The sequence below is a fragment of the Thermobia domestica genome, chromosome 3, assembly GCF_964235325.1.
Source record: "Thermobia domestica chromosome 3, izTheDome1.hap1.1, whole genome shotgun sequence".
Classification (NCBI taxonomy): Eukaryota; Metazoa; Arthropoda; class Insecta; order Zygentoma; family Lepismatidae; genus Thermobia; species Thermobia domestica.
This window is the reverse complement of record NC_137456.1, coordinates 234,515,925-234,534,421: the sequence shown is the minus strand read 5'-3', so window position 1 is coordinate 234,534,421 and position 18,497 is coordinate 234,515,925. Positions and strand designations below refer to the sequence as shown.

The window sequence follows — 18,497 nt, the reverse complement described above, 5'->3', positions numbered from 1 at the left end:
AGACAGTATTGCTTACCTAGGGTATAAACTCACGAAAAAACGTAGGTTACCATCTATAGTTGCTAAATACATGTATCTAATAAAAGACACGAGTGAAATATCAAAAGCATGAATATAATTAGAAAAGGATGCAAGCAAGATGTGTGTAGTTTCACATCCTTCTCCCGGCAGCGAATAAAAACAATGTTAACTGGACTAGTGTAATATCAAGGTTGTGGATTTTGTCCAAAATGCCTAATTTGTTTCAAGGGTAGTGCACTTTGTTTGATTTTAAATAATTTTTAATTTCATTAATTAACGATGTTTATTTCCCCCTGGCGACTTTAATGTACTCGTCTCCAGCGTAGGGGATCCTGGTTCAATTCCTGTTGGGAATGCATGGGTTAAGATCCTCTTTAAGCTAGTAGTTCCAGTCTTGTACAGCCCTGCTGCTGAAAATGGACAAAAAATCTTTTACAAAATGAACAATGTTTACCAGACTTATAGCCCTATAATGTCTCATTGATTTGCTTGTTACGAAATGGCTTTTTAGAGTCTAATTAATATTTATGTTAAAATTTTCACATTGCTTCAAAAATTTCTTTATTTGCATTCTTTCTCTTATTCAAAGACAGCATATGGAAATTTTCAATGAGGGCACTAGGTTTTGCGGTGCCCGAAGTCTAAACCGCAAAATAACTTTCACGTGGTCATAGTGCCCATTTAAATGCGAACCCTCAGCATAACATCAGGGTCTTCTCTCTACATAGCGTGTGAGGCCGAGTTACGCCTCTGGTTCGGTTTTGAACTCGTTTACTTAAAAAGCACTGAAAGCTCTTAACATTTGAAGAACGAAGAATTTTTAAATATTTCATTTTCTATAAATGGGTTTTGAACCAAAAACCTCTGTTTTAAAGTCGCTACGTTAACCACTTTTTAAAATTATTTTTATTAAGTAACATAATTAACTATACCTAATGACAATTACATGGGACACTAAGTAAATAATAAATTTTGTGGCAGTAAAAATTCAGATGACGTAAGGAACAATCGAACAAAACGACCTGTAAGTATACTCTTAAAAATAAATAAACAAAAACTGAAAATACTTAATAATGATTAAATAAGTGTTCCCTAGTCATTGATTAAATAGAACAATCAAATATCTGGCAAACAAGGTTCTTTCTTTATCCGATATGAATTGCCTCCAGCGAGTTCTTTTCAAAAATTTCACGTAACTATCAGGTGTACAGGGATGCTAGTATTTTAAGATATAAAGGAGAGTAGTACCAAGAAGCCAATTGTCTGCGCGATGTTTTTGGGGAGGAAACCAAGAAAAAATTGGAAATAGAAATCATATATGTAATACAGCTTGTGGCGAGATGAGACAAATATACAGGGGAGGGACAAAAATACGGAAACACCTAGTTTAAAAGAGGTGGCCATTTCAAACACGATTTGCTTCTGAATGGTCTGTCGCTGTGATCACCGGCACATTCTATGAGATACACAACTTTTTCAATCGAAGAGATGGGCCAGTTATAGTTCAACGACCGATACGTGCAAGTTATAGTGAATCATGTCTGAGCTGACAGAGTTTCAAAGGGGGCAAATCGTGAGTGCGCGTATAGTGGGAGCTTCCGTGTCGAAAGTAGCGAGTATGTTTGGTATTAAGAGAAACATCAAGAAGATCATTACTGCCTACGAGCAAGGGCGCCCATGTTGTGGTTTCCAAGGGGGTAAGTATGAGAGACGTTTCAAAAGTAGTTTCAAATTTTGCTGTAACTAATGTAAAAATTCTATTGGATTTTCGATATTCTGAAGTACAATTTCTTCTAGGGGCGAGCGCCCCACCTTTCTCCCCTGATGGGCGCTCTTGCCTACGAGTGTTTTAGAAAAAATGCATCAGCGAAGCACCAGCGTGGACGCAAGTGTGTGTGTTTTGCGTGACAGGACAGACTCATATTGGGTGGGATTGTGAGCAAGCAGAAGATCACCAAGTCGCAAAAAGTCATAGTTAAGTTGAATGCGGTGCTTACAAATCCTGTTACCGTCAAAACAGTCAGAAGAGAACTCCATAAGTAGGGTATTTATGGCAGATCAGCAATTTCTAAGCCACTCATGGCTGTTGAGCATGCTGAATACGGAGACAATGGTACAACGCAGATAAAACTGGACAATGGAGTAGTGGAAGATGTTATCTGGTCGGATGAGTCTTCCTTTATCTAGTTTTCAAGTGCTGGTCGAGTTTATGTATAGAAAACGCCAGCACAAGCATAATATACAGACTTTCTGTTACCAAGAGCGAAGCGTGACTGTGTTTCAGTAATGATTTGGAATCCATATCCTGGTGTTCTGCAGAACCCATCATCATCCTGCATGGACATCACTGCCAAGGACTACGTAACTATGTTGAGTGACCAGTTGCATCCCATGGTGCAAATTTTGTTCCCAGATGGTAATGTCGTATTTCAAAATCCGGTTCATACAGCTCACATCGTCCAGGACTGGTTTCATGAGCACGAAGATAAAGTGTCACGTTTGACATGGCCTTCACAATCGCCAGACTTCAATATTACTGAGCTCTTGTGGTTAGTTTTGGAGACCAAGGCTCTAATAGCGCACCCACCACCATCGTCCCTACAACAACTTGCAGCTGTTTTGGCGGAAGAATGGTACAATACCCCTTAGTCAATCATATGACCTGTATTTCCCCATGTTCCGTCGAATGCAGGTCGTTCTGCTTGCGAATATGGTCCTATTCCCTATTACATAAAGGTAACGTGCAATTTTTCAGATGTTTCCATACTTTTGTCCATCCCCTGAGCTCACAAATTGACAAAAGGGGACCATTTGAAGGAAGAATCCAAACAGAACGTATAGCTATAAGAGATGGCATCTTGTTGTTGACAATGAGAGCAAAGAGGTGAAGAACTACGGTGAATTTGATATAAAAGTTCATTGGTATGTAATAATGCAAGAACGATAACAAATCAAATAACTTGAGCATATACAGAGAGGTACGATGTGGAAAGATTTTTAAAGATTTTTAAGCTGTTGAAGAGCCATGTGGCCAAAATTATGTCTTATAAAGAGAAGTGGATACAGTTATTTCAATGCAAGATCGAAATCAGGGACATCAGTAGAAAAATAAGACCAATCGAGTATAATTCTCAATAAATTCGTATCGTAAGGGGAAGCGAGGCTTCAACATTAATGCAAAAACTAAACTTTCACGGAAGCTCTTCAAGTTAGGGAAATGAAACTCAGTGTATAAGCTCATTATTTGAAAATAAATTAATATATACCGGTATCCAGCTTTTCTGGAAATTCCATGTTTGAGAAGGAGAAGGAATAATTTGAAATAACTTTTCCTACACATTCAAATCGTCGTTGAATATCAGCACGGGAAAACGGTTATATCATTTTGAAATTATATTTTATGAATATAACATAAGAATGAGCGCACTGCAGGCTAAGGTTTTGAAAATAATGACAAGCTGAATCGCATGAATTTATTTCAACATATCATGAAAGAAATTCATTGTTTGCTTTTCTTACATGATCATATCAGTAATACCGATACTATACTTTGTAATTACAAATCTGTCGAGGAGAGAGAGAGAGAGACCGGACAAGATAAAATATTTGGAACTGTTCCCAAATAAACACACATACACAGTAGTCGGTTCATACTTATATACGAAAGAAAACAAGGCATTACAACTGTATATGCAGATTCATATCTGACTATACCGGACCGATTCAGAATAAAAGTGTAACAGCCAAAACGTTACCTACCTATATTCCTTATGTAAGTAGAAATGTGATACTAGTGTTGGATCAAGATATGTTCGGTCTTCAAAATAAATACAAACACAATCCTTACAAGCAGTGTGTGTGCGTCATTGTTGGGATATATCAAACAGCAACAGATACATTTCGCTAATTAAGAGCGTATATATTATATATACACTAAGTAAATAGATAAATAAATAAATAACAATTTATTTCAGGAAAATAAAAATTAGTTTCTCTCGAGACCTAAACATGAGAAATTATCTTCAACCGTGCCATTTTGATCAGCACGATGTGATTTATCAATTGATATACATTCATCTTTGGATAATATTTTATATAAAAAGAAATTAAAGTTTTTACTGCTATTTTATTAGCGTCATACTAAACAAGTGGATGAGCGTATACTTTAGTACAGGGGCGCTCCCAGAAATTTTTGTTGAGAAGTGTTCAAGCTTTGGGGGGCGGAGATCAAATACTACGTCAAATACTACGTACAAGCCACTATGTCTATGTAATATTGAACGAGTATTAGTTTGCGCCCGAAAAGACGATAAGTAATTGTAAAATACTTCCACCTTTATTTTCAGAGAAAAAAAATGATAGAACTAGATTGTTTAAAGAATACAGATGAAGTGTAAGATCAAATTGTCACGCTACCTTAATCTTTTTCCTGTTAAGGGTCTTCACTACAGCGAAATTAAACTACCGCAAATTTTATAATTTTTCTGTATTATCTTGAAAACAAAATAAAAATATTCGAAGAGTAGAAACGTAGTGAACTAGATAATACGATTTTACATGTGATACCTTTACCACAATACACCTATCTGCTTTTGGTATGCCGCTATTTACAAAACCCGCAAAAAATGCTAAATCTATCTACAGTTCCAAATCGAAAACATATAGATGAGTTGTGATAAGGTGTCACATGCAAAATCGTATTGTCTAGTTCACTACGTTTCTGTTTTCCGAATATTTTTAATTGTTTTCAAGATAATACAGAAAAATTATAAAATTAGCAGTAGTTTAATTTCGCTGTAGTGAAGATCCTTAAATAAGTGTAGTTTTATGGAGAAATTGTACAAATATATTGAAGTAGGAAGTTTGGAGGATCCGGACAACTTGGATCCCCCCAGTAGATGAGCTTCTGGTTCAGTATCAGTTTCACCTTAATAGCTGGTTTATTTCTTGTAACTTTTAGATTTACAAATGCAATAGTATTTCTCGAAAACTACTCATGAGTTCGTATACTAACATATCTATTAGTTTGTTCATTTCATTCATATATGTTTCGTCTTTGGATACATTTTTTGCTAAACACTTATGATCAAGGGCGCAGATCCTGGCGGGCCAGGAGTCTCGCCTTCCCCCCCAAAGCTCATGTGGGCCCCCCTATTGTATTTATGAATATACAATATTTGGCATAATTTGAATGCAATTTTTTTAAAAATCCTCATATATATATATCTTCTGCATCTGAATGCCCCCCCCCCCAAATTCACAAAGAAATCGGCGCCCTTGCTTATAATATTGTAGAAGATATTGTCAAGTCTTAAATACTGAACAATTCATTCTGAAGCTATAGACAAAACACAATACACGATGAATATGTCTATTTATGGTGATGATTGTGCATTAAATAAGACATGGAAAAATTCGTTGTTTAACTGAATATGTTCCTTTTTAAATGCAAATTATGTGTTACTCTTAAACACGAAAGTTGTTTTTAACTAAATGAAAGACGTAATGTGCGTTAAATCAATAGAAGAGGCACACACAAAGTTAAGCACTTTGTAATTAAGCACGCAATGTTATTGTTCGTTTGAACATGAAACAGTGCTCTAAGAGAACATTTTTGTTCATTATTTCCAAGTGCCATTGCCGTCTTTGTCAATGAGGAAGTTGCAATGAGAAAATATAAAACAAATCTGGAAGTTGATTAGTTCTTCATTTGTCTGAAGAACAAATAAACGATGTTAACACAATGTTAATTATATAGTATATAAACGTGTCTAGTAGAAAAGCTCAGTCGGCTTACCACGTATTGCAGAGCAGAGTAAAACACTAATAAGTGCTGAGTAATTATACATTCTTATTTGAATGGTTAAATATCCATACTATTACCGATCACATCGCTAGTATGTTTCTCGTATGATCATGTTTTTAGTCTGAGGGCAGCAGGGGCTCAGTGGTAGAGCATTTACCTCTGGTGCTTGGGGTTTCGGGTTTGATCCCAGCTCCCGGCAAGTGAACTTTGTGGCGGACAAACACCGTGTGCGTAGATTTTCTCGGGGTTCTCCCGTTTCCACCCACTTTCTTCATTCCACCATTTCATTCATTACTCATCATCACCGTCTACTTTAGCCTAACCGGCATAACCGTGGGACGTAAAACTCAATGATTTTTTATGTTTTTAGTCTGTTAATAGTTATCTACAACAAACTGACCAGTTATTAACTGACGAAACGTTACTTCGTAAATTTAAGAATTTTACTGAGGAGGTCTATTTTGGAAGTAGCAGGTACTATAAACTGGAAACAAATCCATATTTTAACATATTTTCGTTATGCACAGTAGGATAAGAATGCAAATGGTTAGGGAGGGTAATTAGTAAAATAGGGGGAGCAAAGGGAAGAGGAGCACAGGCAATGACAGTGACATACAAAAAAATAATTCTTATATTTTTTAATAATGCAAAGTTCTAGTAGTAATTTATTGTCTTTAAACGCAACGTTTTGGCCATCCTCTTCTGTAGGCTATGAGGTTATTTCCAAAAGTTTTAGGCCCGACTCTGAAGTATTGCCCCACTTGTAATAAACTATCTATGGCATAATACCATCTGTGGAAGGTATCTATATTGAAAAGGAAAAATGTACAATTGTGAAGACAAGCGAAAATCAACCTTATGAATCAGATCAATAGCAGATGGCAAAATGTCACTTTCTGATCACATTCTGCTTTTCGCAATGATAGTCGGTCATACTGAAATCTATAGAGCTTAAGTTAGTGTTCCTATTTAGCAGTGTATATTTCGTTTTTATCAGGAAACAGAAAATATTTTATTATTTTTCTTCATAAGGTCAAACTCTGCTCATCTATACAAATATCGTATAGAAAAAGTGATGCCAACCTGTAACGTTATAAAATGCCATCTCAAGAGGCAGATATTTACATTTTGCTCTTGAATTTCCCACAATATACTAATAAGAACATTTCTTAAACTTAGAAAATATGAACACTGAAGTTAGTGTATATTAGTCATTTTCTTCAATACAGGGTGTCCCAAAAGTAATGGCGAAAAATGAAACTACAGATTCCTGGCACCAAAACAGGATGAAATGTTTGTATGACTTATAGTATATATGGACAGGGGCGGAGTTAGACAGCTTTGAATGTGGGTTCTGTCCTTAACTGAAAGAGGTAATTGAAAGTGTTTATGAAAATGAGTTCATTTTGCTGTTAGTTGAGTATTTCCATTGTGCTTTTGTGCAATGTGTTACACAGTTGTGCCTCGAAGTCCTAAGCCGGACTCAAATTATAGGGCGAGACGCCCGCGCTTTTCAAATTGTGTGTGCAGTAAAGAAAAAGAGAGATAGGGAGAACGGAGTCAGGTGAGGTCCAGATTGAATTATCAACCTGATGCCTCATTGACACCAAACCACACGCATGTAATAGTGGTATGACCCTGGCTTTGATTTTACTCAGGTCACAGAGCCGGGCCCTAGATGTAATATTTAGGGAATACCACGCAAGTGATAAATGCATGCAATCTATTGTGTAGTTAGAGTTAGGTATAAAATAAAACTATAAAAATAAACGTAAAATAGGAATTTCAATCCCGGCGTGATAGAAAAAATCATAGAAAAACCTAGAAGTCTTAACCACTATTGAGCATGCGCGTGAAGAAGTCTCTCCCATGCTCGATGAGGCTCGTGACGTAGCGTTCGAGCTACGTCAGAAACTGGCAGAAATGCGTGGGACGAAGCGCCTATATAAACAAGGCTTGTCTGCCGCACCGGTTGATTCTACGGACGGACGGCTAACAGTGAACTTCGCTCTGGTTAGGGACGGTCTTCAGAAAAATCAGGTATGTGCTAATTTTTTCTAAGTTCCCCCTCCACACGGGAAGAGCACTTTGAGATTGTTTAGTGATCAATATGAGTTTTATTTTCAAGTCCCATCAATCTGAGACCACATTCCCTCTTCGAGACTTAACATTTCTTCCTTTCGGGCCAATGCAAGTTGCGATGTACAAAGTTCACACTTTACTATTTTCAATAACTCGCGGTTTAGCATAAAACCTTCTAGCACCCATTGAGTATTATAGGGTTGTGCTCCCACTTCAATAATGTAGAAAAACTTCCAAGTTGTAACTCCAAGTAACCGAGTTTGTTAAATTGATCTGTATTCTTATTCTATTTTTTTTTAATAAAAAGTAAAGTGAAATGGTCTCTTTGATTCAGTCAAGCTATCCCACCTAGTTAGATTCAACTCACAGTCTTCAAGTGTTACCTGGGTTTCGATTTCTAGTACCAAGCTCTACCACTTTAGTGCATTTTCTCATCATCTTCGAACCAGTAAGCCGACGACGTTTTCGAAACCGAGGCTAAAAGGGAGTTGGACTCCGAACCAACTTTATAATACTGGGTGGAGAGTGAAGAAGTGATCTCAATTACGATTTCACAAAAGAAAGTGTACATAATTGCTACGCCAATCTCAGAACCAAAACATCATACATAACATTTTATGGTGTTCGGTGTTCGCCGGGTAACCAACTGTGTGTTCTTGAATCACTAAACAAGTCTCTAGTGCTCATTCACTTTATAGGGGAACCAACTATCTCAGTTGCCTTAAAACGCGAGTTTAGCGAATCGGGAGTGATTTTTTTTTACCGAAGAGCTTTCAATAGATAGAAGTGAAAAGTGTACGCGAAGTTTTTCTTTTGACTAGTCAAGTGGTGTATCAGTAACATGTAGAGTCAGTAAAGTTCAGTGGCGTACTTAGCCTGGGCGGCGTTCAGCCTTTGACTCTGATATACAAATATAATTTTTTTTGCCGCTCTAAACAGTGCATTTCACAAGTAGTAAAGTGGCGACGAAAAATTTTTTATTCTCAACTTCCCTCGCTTTAAGTTGTTATAAGTCAGCGGAATAGCTGCTAGGTTCCGCAGAACAAGACTCAGTTCACCTCACGACGTTTTTTTTTGTGCAGTAAGGGAAATGGAAAATTGGGACGCGAGTGTTAATACAGAATTCAGCTCTTGTCTCATGTACTTGCAAAACCCTAAGTCTGCTTATGCTTCCGCTCGCTTTGGTGGGGTCACAGTCAGTTTTATCTCTGGTCAACAGAACCTCCCGTATTACGGGATGAAAGTTCGACTAGTCTGTCTGGCGATAAGTGTCTAAAATCCTTTCCCATGCAAAGCTTGGGGGTCACAGGTATCTTATTCTCCAGGTCCAGCAGGGCCCCTCTGTACTAGGGGTGCAAGCCCGACGGCTGCCTGGGAATAACTGCCTAAAACTCACCTTTATGCAAATGCAATACCTAAAATTAAAATGCAAGTACATGAACCAATGGTTGGATGATCGAAGTCCCCTTTGTGAATTTAAAAGCAAAAGGATTTGTAGTTAAAAAAAGAAATGAAGTTAAAAAAAAAAGTTAAAGAATAGAAGTAAAAAGTAAAACTTCTCATAAGTGAACAAATAGGTATTATCTGTTAAAAACAGCTGTCTAGTCACTTTCCGTTTCCCGTTCTAAAAAAGTAAAGCAAAATTTATAAAGAAAGGGAAGTTGAGTATATCAAGTTCAAAGGAAGTTAAATAAAGATATTGAAATAATAATAAGTCGCAAAATACGTAAGAAATTTTGACGTAGCATTTCCGAGGGAAGTAGCTATCAGTGATTAAATTTTTACCATATCAGAGGAAATAGGTTGATTACCCACTGCCCTGGTTTAGGGGGTCACTGACTTGAAAGAAAAACAGATTTATTATCAAAAATGAGTTTCGCGCAGAAAATAAAAGAAAAGCTATTAGATTTAGGGCAATCTCATTGTCCTAAGACGCCCACGGGCAAGCACCGTTATATTTTAGATCGGTGGAATAATTACTATTGTATTGAGTGCAATAAAATAAAAGTACACGGGCATTCTCCTCCTGAATTTGGCCGTTGGAAAAAGAATCCATTACCGAGATACTTGGATACCTGGAGTCAGCCCAGATATCGTGAACCAACGACCGCTAGTCCTCATACTCCAGATGCCCCGGCGAGTGGCTGCGATCTAACGCCGCTGGCCGCGTCTAGCCCTATCCCGACTAGAAATGATATAGCAATACAAAGTGCTGGTTCAAGTGAAAAACCAATGCCAGCTCCTAGGACGATATATGTAAATTCAGATACGGACGAGACCCCACCTGGGGTCGATCCGAAAACTCTAGTGAATGATGTAAATTTAAAAGATGAACTAGAGATAGCCGAACTAATAACTGCAGGTCAGGAATGGCCTCAGGCAACAATTGAGATAGAAACAACAGCAGGTGTAATACCTGATGTCCCCTCGAACCAAAGTCCCTTAGATAATAATAAGTTAGATGTTAAGGAAAATAGACTAAGTGACTTAGTGTTAAGTTCAGAAAATAAAGACATTGGTGTATCAAAAGGACCAGATAGCCCGGTAGCGCTATATTTTCCTATAAAATACGAACTGTCAGATCCTAGAACGCCGTTAGAAATGCAAAGACCCACCTTTCAATCTTTTTACGCTGGTAGTAGTGATGAAACGGTTTATGCAGAGATCGGTCCTAGAGCTATGTATGCTAACTTAGATACTGAATCACGAATCTCAGTGAGTAAAGAGCCAATTTACGAAAATATTGGTCTCGAACCCAAGGCTTTCACGAATAAAGAGCCAAGTTATGCAAATATAGGAACCGAACCAAGGGAAACGAAAATTGAGAACCCTGACGAGAATAATGAAAATGAATTGCGCTCTCTGTCACAAACTAACGATGAAGCGTTAATAGACCAGATTAGGCATTCATTACAAACAGAACTGTCCCCGGCAGTAGGAAACCTAATTCGACCTTTAACTAAACAACTTCGGAACAAGAAAGTACAGGTCACAGTTGTTCGTCGCCAAGGTGATGAAGAAGAGAAATTAGGTATTTTATTCCAAGCGGACCCCTCAGCCCCCTTTGAAGATTTATTACCTGAGGAAAATGTAGTTGGAAATTTTGATATGGAAATACAGACCGACGTTTTTCAAAAGAAAGATGTTAGTGTTCAGACCGAATATAAGTTTCCTAAAATGATCCGGATTGATACAGACCGTGAACTTAAGGTTCTTCGGACAACAGCTACCCAAACTAACCCTGTCATGTTTGAAGATAGCCTTACCCTCCAAGAGAAACTGCAATATTTGGACAGTATAGATAACATACTCAGTGTAGTTAGTAAGGTTAGGTGGTCAAACGGAGATATTAGTAGTGCAGATTCAGATGGGGGTGAATCGTTGAAAGACGATTGGTTAGGTTACGAACTACAGAAATTACAAAACGAAGAAATAGCGAAATTACAAAACGACAAACCGGAGTCTCCTCCTGCATCATCCCTGGAGGATGAGTCAAAACCTTCGTGGAACTCCGACGGAGAACTCCGATACGACCACTGGGATCCTCCCACGGTTTCTACTCCCCGAGCAGCGAACCAAGACCCTCCCACAGAATACGCTGACCAGAGAAATGACCTCGTCGCCCCTGCTCCAGTTGAGAGGAGGTTAGGCGAAGAGACGAAAAGTGGTGATGCTTTTCCCTCAGTTTGCTCCGACCACCAGAAGCAAATTGAGAAAGAAGAAAAAGAAAATAGCGATTCCTGGTCTGAGAGTAGAATAAACGAAAACGTTGGCAAAATCTTTGATTACGCGGAGTTTGGTGCGTCGGTAATTTGTTTAGATGAAGTAGAAAATAGAGACGATCCCTCAACCTCTCCAACCCAAAGTGAATCTAACAAACAAACCGATAGTGTTAAGAATAGTGGTTTACAACCTTCAGCTAGTACTAGTTCTAAAATTAGTTCCTATAATGAACCTAGTGAATCACCTGCGACTAAAGAAATGAAAAAGTACCAACAAGAGGAAAAGTTAAATCCCTTACAGATAGTGTTTATTTCGCCACCTAGTAGCGTAGTTACACCCATGGCCCCCATGGAGAAATTAGAGTTTAGCGAAGGGGAAAAGACAGAAAAATCAGCATTCAGCGAACAAGATAGATCTTATACCTCAGAATTTAGCCCAGAACAAACCTCTGAGTTTGAAAATAGAAGCGTAACTGATACCGACTATAGGTCCGTTTCTGAAAATTTCAACACCTCGGTTTCGTTAGACAGGTCATTAGATCTGAAAGATGAGCCCGTCTCACACTCATCCAGTGAAGATAAGACCTCTAATAAGCAAAAATCAAATTTTTCGCCCTTTCTCAAAGTAGATCCTGAGGATAAGCCTCGCATAAATTTAAAATCTGAGCAAGAAATTAAAACTAGTCCGGTTACCGAGCCATCTATACCATATAGTTTTGAGAAACCTAAATTTACGGATACAGTAGTAACAGGCAAAGTTAGCAACCCTCCTCCCGAGGGTGACAATCAAAATTCTACTATTGATGCTAAACCACAAGCCTTTAAGATTTATCCAAATGTTGAAATTCCCTCCTTCTCTGGTAATAGACATGAGTGTGTGGAGCTTTTCCTGCAAGAATATGAATTAGTGGCTAGCATATATGAATGGTCAACCCTAGAGATAGTAAATTACCTTCCTTACTGTCTGAAAGGGGAAGCTTTTTCTTTTTATCTAGTAGACCTAGCAAACATTTTACCTTTAAACTATAACGAGATGAAGGAAAAACTTAAAACGGCTTTCCCTAGTATTGAGTATACTGCAAGATTAGAATATGACGTTGATACAAGAAAACAACAACCTCATGAAAGTACTTTAGCATTCATTTATAAGTTAATAAAGGATTTGAAATTTTTACGAGGTTGGATTAATGAAAGTGAATTGATGAGTAAACTTAGAATGTGTTTGTTGCCAGACATCCTAAATAAGCTGATGCTTGAAGTAGATGATTGCGATAATCTCGAACAGTGCTTACAATATCTTAGAAAATTTCACACAGCGCAAAGATTAGTTAGTCAAAGGAATGGTTATGACATAATATGGGAAAATGACCGCTTGGATTGGTCTAGCATTAAAGAACAACACCAACCAGAATTTGTACAGATTAGTTCTTGTTACACAGATGAAGTAGTAGCAGAACCGGGTTACAAAACGTATAGGAACACTCACCAAAATACCTATGGCCTTGGCCATGGGCAGGCGCAGCTTTGTACAGTCAAGATAAAAATAGGAGACCGCTGGGCGCAAGCTCTTATCGATTCTGGCTCTGAAATTTCGATAGCTTCGAAAACCCTCTTACCTCCAAAATTTCCACTAACTGAAAGACTGAAGGGTTATGTGAAACTTCGCGGCGTCGGTGCTCAGCCCACAGATTACATTCCTGTGGTGAGAATAGCGTGTTGCTTTAAGGATCACTTGAAAACAACCAAACGAAGATTCCTAGACGTAGCTATAGTTGACCCACAGTTTTGCGCCTATGACGTTATTTTGGGGATAGATTTTCTGCACAAGTATGTCACCACCATTCATTCCAAATATATGGAATTAGCAGATAAAGACGGGAATCATGTGGAAGACCTATGGTTCACAGTCCCAAAAAGTACATATGGAAATCGTCATGGTGTGATTCATACCTTAGATTTAAAACATGTTAAACGATACCCACCATCGGTGGGAAAAAGATCGTTTAATGATTCCCAATCAAGACAGAACGGTAATGCTGGACAAACGGCTTACTCTGTCCCCCCTCATGGAAACAAACCAATTTATAGGAAACGGAACCTCTCATATAAGAGAAAGGATCCGTCTCCAGAATTGGTCACCGGAAATCACATAAATCCTGTTGTTAGCGTACCCGATAAGAGACAAAAACTTCATACTGAAGAAATTACGTCCCGCGTATTCGTGTGTTCCAGGGAAACTACAAAATTTCCCTCGGAGCCTACGAATAAAACGAATGGGAAAGTCAATAGACGTAGGAATGCAAAACGTAAACGAACTAAGAAAAGCAAGGTGTCTTCCAGTGCTCCTGAGCTGGAACTTACCAATTCGCCTGACTTAGAGACAGAGGAAAAGAACCTATCCAACTTTGACCCTCAACCAGGCCCTAGTGGAACTTCTGCAGTTAGTTCCACAGATAGTTCGGATACAGAGATTATACCGAGAAAGAAAGAGAATGCGTCTTATGCGACAAGATATAACACAAAGAACCAACACTCTGTAAAGCCACCCCTGGCCTCCCAGGCGCCTCATGAGCCTGTAGAGGAAAAATCAAACAGTGGACCGTTAGAAACATTAGAAAAACAATCGCTAACGCAAGGAAGTGTAAATGATCCCACAACTCTCCCTGACCTAGAGTGTTCTGCCCAGGATCATAGTCCGAAAAAGGTCGTGCCAAACCCCTTGGGGTTAGGCGACGAACTTTTTGATATCTATCCGTACACTACCTACAAAGTACACCTTCCGACAAATGTCCGCGTGCCGTCCAAGGCTTCATATGACATAGAAATTACCGCACCGACCGGGAACGTGCATATTTGGGAATTCTTACCGTCCAAAGGAATTCGATATTGGCACTCCTGTTTGATCCCGAGAGGTCCAGTTTTTACTGACAATGGAAATATTACTCTGACTATTTTCAATAGTTCAGATCGAACCAGATCTTTGTCTAAAAACCTTTATCTAGGGAAACTTGTACCCCAAGCCGAGTCCCTAACTGACGAAACGGAGACTAACGTACAGGCCGTTAATCAGATCATACACCTTACTAACAAAGATGAAACAGATGACGTGGAAGTCCCTGAACAACCCCAGAAAGTCCCCCAAACAAAGGAAGAATTAGCTCAAGCACTAAATATTGGCCCAAACTTAAACCCAGAAGAAAGAAGTCAATTACTGGACTTATTGATGGAATTTAGGGACGTTGTAGCCTGGGACAAGTCTCGCCTGACTGCGGCTACCGATAAATTTATGTGCCCCCTAGAGGTCATTACAGATATACCTGTTTCTCATCCACCCTATAGAGAAACACCAAAACAGAGAGAGATAGTCGCAGCAGAGATTCAGAGAATGTTAGATAGCAATATTATCCGAGAAAGTCAAAGCCCATATTCTGCACCAATTGTGATAGTAACTAAAAAAGATGGCTCCCCGCGTATATGTGTCGACTTCAGAAAACTGAACTTAATATTAAGGCCCAATTATACGCCAGTGCCGCGTATAGATGATATATTAGCATTTCTGAATGGTACCAAATACATAAATACGCTCGATTTGCAAAATGGTTATAACCAATTATTAATCCGTCCGTGTGATATAGAGAAGACTGCATTCATCTGCAGCCGTGGAAAATTCGAATTTTTGAGACTACCATTCGGACTAAGCACGGCCCCGGCTCTTTTTCAAAATATGATGAACGTTATCTTTGGTGACATTATGTGGAAGTATGTAATTTGTTATTTAGACGATTTGGTTTGTCCTAGTCCTTCTTTCTCAGATTTAATAGAAAGAACGAGAATTATTTTATCTCGACTCCGGGAGGCCAACCTAAAACTCAACCCTAAGAAATGTTACTTTGGTTACGAAGAAGCCTCAGTGCTTGGTCACATCGTCGGTAGACGAGGAATTTGTGTAGATCCCGCAAAAACGGAAGCTATAGCAAAGGTACCATACCCTACTACAGTCAAAGAAATACGTAGTTTTATTGGACTTTGTTCATTCTACAGAGCTTTTGTCCAAGGGTTTTCTACTATTGCCAAACCACTCATTTCATTGACTAAAAAGAATGCCAAATTCGAGTTTGGAGAAACTGAGAAACAAGCATGGGATACTTTGAAATCTTGTCTTATATCTGCTCCGGTCCTTGCCCACTTTGACCCGAATCAGGACGCCATAGTCTATTCGGACGCCTGTCGAGACGGAATAGGCGGATACGTTGCACAAATTAAAGAAGATAACAAAGAACACCCAATAGCCTATTTTTCAAAATCTTTGTCCCCAGCGGAGCTCAACTACTCTACGGTTGAGCTTGAAGCGCTAGGAGTTACTAAGACAATTTTGCATTTCCACTTCCTATTGGCTGACCGTCCCTTTATTGTGCGAACAGATGCTCATGGTATATGTTACCTAAGAAACAATAAGATGCTAAATTCTCGCTTTATGCGTTGGGCAATTCGTTTACAACCCTATCTATTCACAATCGAACACATCAAGGGCCGCAATAACGTGACCGCCGACTTTTTGTCAAGATGTCCGCTAAAGGATGGGTTACCCTCCAAATTTGGTCAAGAAGAAGATTGTGCAGAAGTGTGCAACCTAGTATTATGTCCCAAAATAGATATCAAGACGATGCAAAAAGAGGACGATAAAATTAGAGAATTAATACAAAAGAAAAAAGATAACCCTACTGATCGTGCTCTAAAACCCTATGTTGTGGTTGACGATGTGTTATATCGAGTCATGAACAAAGATAAGAAACTAGTGATACCAGAAACGGCGATCCCCGACATTTTACAAGAGGCCCATTCGTCTCCGCTGTGTGAACGAACGTTACTATTTTCCGAACATGGGGAAAATAGTTAAGGACTACGTACGCTCTTGTGACGAATGTCAGAGGGTGAACATCCCTAGAGAAAAGAAACAAGGTTTTCTTCACCCTTTGCCGGTAGAAGAGGAATTGTTTTCCCGCTGGAGTTTAGATATTTTTGGCCCGCTACATAGTAGCGCAGGCTACAGCTATATCCTGGTTATGATAGAATATCTCAGCCATTTCGCAATATTAGTACCGCTACGAAATATTAAAGCCCCGACGGTGGCTAGGGTCATGTTGGACGAGTTAATCACGCGTTTTGGCCCTCCTAAAGAGGTACTGACGGATAGAGGAAGTAATTTTTTATCAACGATAATGGCCGAATTGAATGACTTATTTGACATTAAACATGTTCGAACCGCAGCATTTAAACCGTCAACGAACGGGCTGTGTGAGCAATTCAACTCTGTCATTGCAAGTTTCCTTACTAAGTACACGGCTAAACAGCCTACTAAGTGGGCGGAATACGTCCGCTTGTGTGCGTATACTTATAATATATCAACCTCCCCTATTAGGAAATATTCCCCATATGAGATTGTCTTTGGTCAAAAGGCCAGATTTCCCACTCAATTGGACACCCCGTATCAATTCACGAAAATACAGGAACATCAGAAACAATTAAAGTTAATCCGTAAACTAGCCCAGAAGGCTATGACACATGCACAGCAGCAGACTAAATTACGCGTTGATCGCTCTAGACAACCTATTAAATTAAAGGTTGGTGACTTAGTATTATGTAGAGATTATTTGCCTAAGAAGGATATTTCTCCAAAGTTAACACCCAAGTATATGGGACCGTATTACTTAAGGAGTATTTCTCCCACAAATGCTTGTAAAATTGAACTCGTAGCAAATCCTAACCACACTCAGATTGTAACTATTGAAAGATTAAAGAAGTATTTTCCCCGAGACAACTTACGCGAGCCGGAAGACTCTAGCGATAGTGAGGACGATGAATGTTAAGCGTAATATATAGGTCGCTCAGGAGACCTGGTCGCCTCAATTGAGACGGATTTAAAAAAAAAAAGAAGAAGAAAAAAAAAGAGACTAGACGTATAATAACTAGTGCGTGTATAGAATGTCTCATATAGCAGAGCTTGTCTCATAAGGCTTATAAACCTCTAAAAAGGTGGAGTACACGTAGTCATGCAAGACCCCTGGCATACCGGAACACTTGCATACAGGGCTATGGATAGAGCCTGAAAAGAATACATTGTGACATTGAAAACAAACAAAAAGTTATAATATACTATTCATCAATCGGAAAACCATAAGTTACTTTCTGGAATCCATTCTCCTCTCCCCTCACTGCTGTAGACGGCATTAGACACCCATGGCCTACCATGAGTAATAGGCAATCATCTTAGTTGGCGGCGCTAAAAATTGATCTGAGGAGCAAATAAGTCGTTTTTAGAATCAGGAAAAAGTTAGACGCGTCACAGAAAAAGTTATGTCGAGTTGATACCGAAATGAATGTTTTGCCACCATATTGGGATAAGTATTTTTTTTTTGTTCTTTGTGTGAATGTGGCCGGCCACGAATGTGTTACCCTTCTTCTTCTACTATAAGACTCCCAATATGCTGCCAAACACAGAAAACCTATAAGGAAAATAAGTGTTGACATAAGCTGAAAAGTAAAATATTATTAGTAGCTACTAACATTAATAGGGACACGTGTCTTTTATTGTATACTCAACTACGAATTTAAATAAACGTCGTGCAGATAAAACCTCCTCAGTCACAGTACAGGATTCCATCCGTTGCCGCCGCCTGATTATTTCATTTCTCTCTTTTGAGAAACTCGCCGCTCTCCCTCTTCTTGTCTAGGAAAGCGTTAGCCTAGAAAATAAAGCAAAGTCAATATTGCCTGCTCTGGGTTGTTCCGCTACAAACTTATGCCTACTTATGATACACGCATGCTTACGGGTTGCTTTCTTGTGAAAAAAAAGAGAGGAAAAGGGA

The 18,497-nt window shown here is 38.8% G+C and overlaps 1 protein-coding gene across 1 annotated transcript; it reads left to right on the top strand.

Moving 5' to 3' along the window:
• The first annotated feature begins 16,850 nt into the window (after window positions 1-16,850).
• On the top strand, window positions 16,851-17,498 carry LOC145682163 (uncharacterized). The gene has a single exon (XM_081753751.1). It carries the CDS (start codon window positions 16,851-16,853, stop codon window positions 17,496-17,498), a length of 648 nt encoding a protein of 215 aa, XP_081609877.1.
• The last annotated feature ends 999 nt before the right edge of the window (window positions 17,499-18,497 follow it).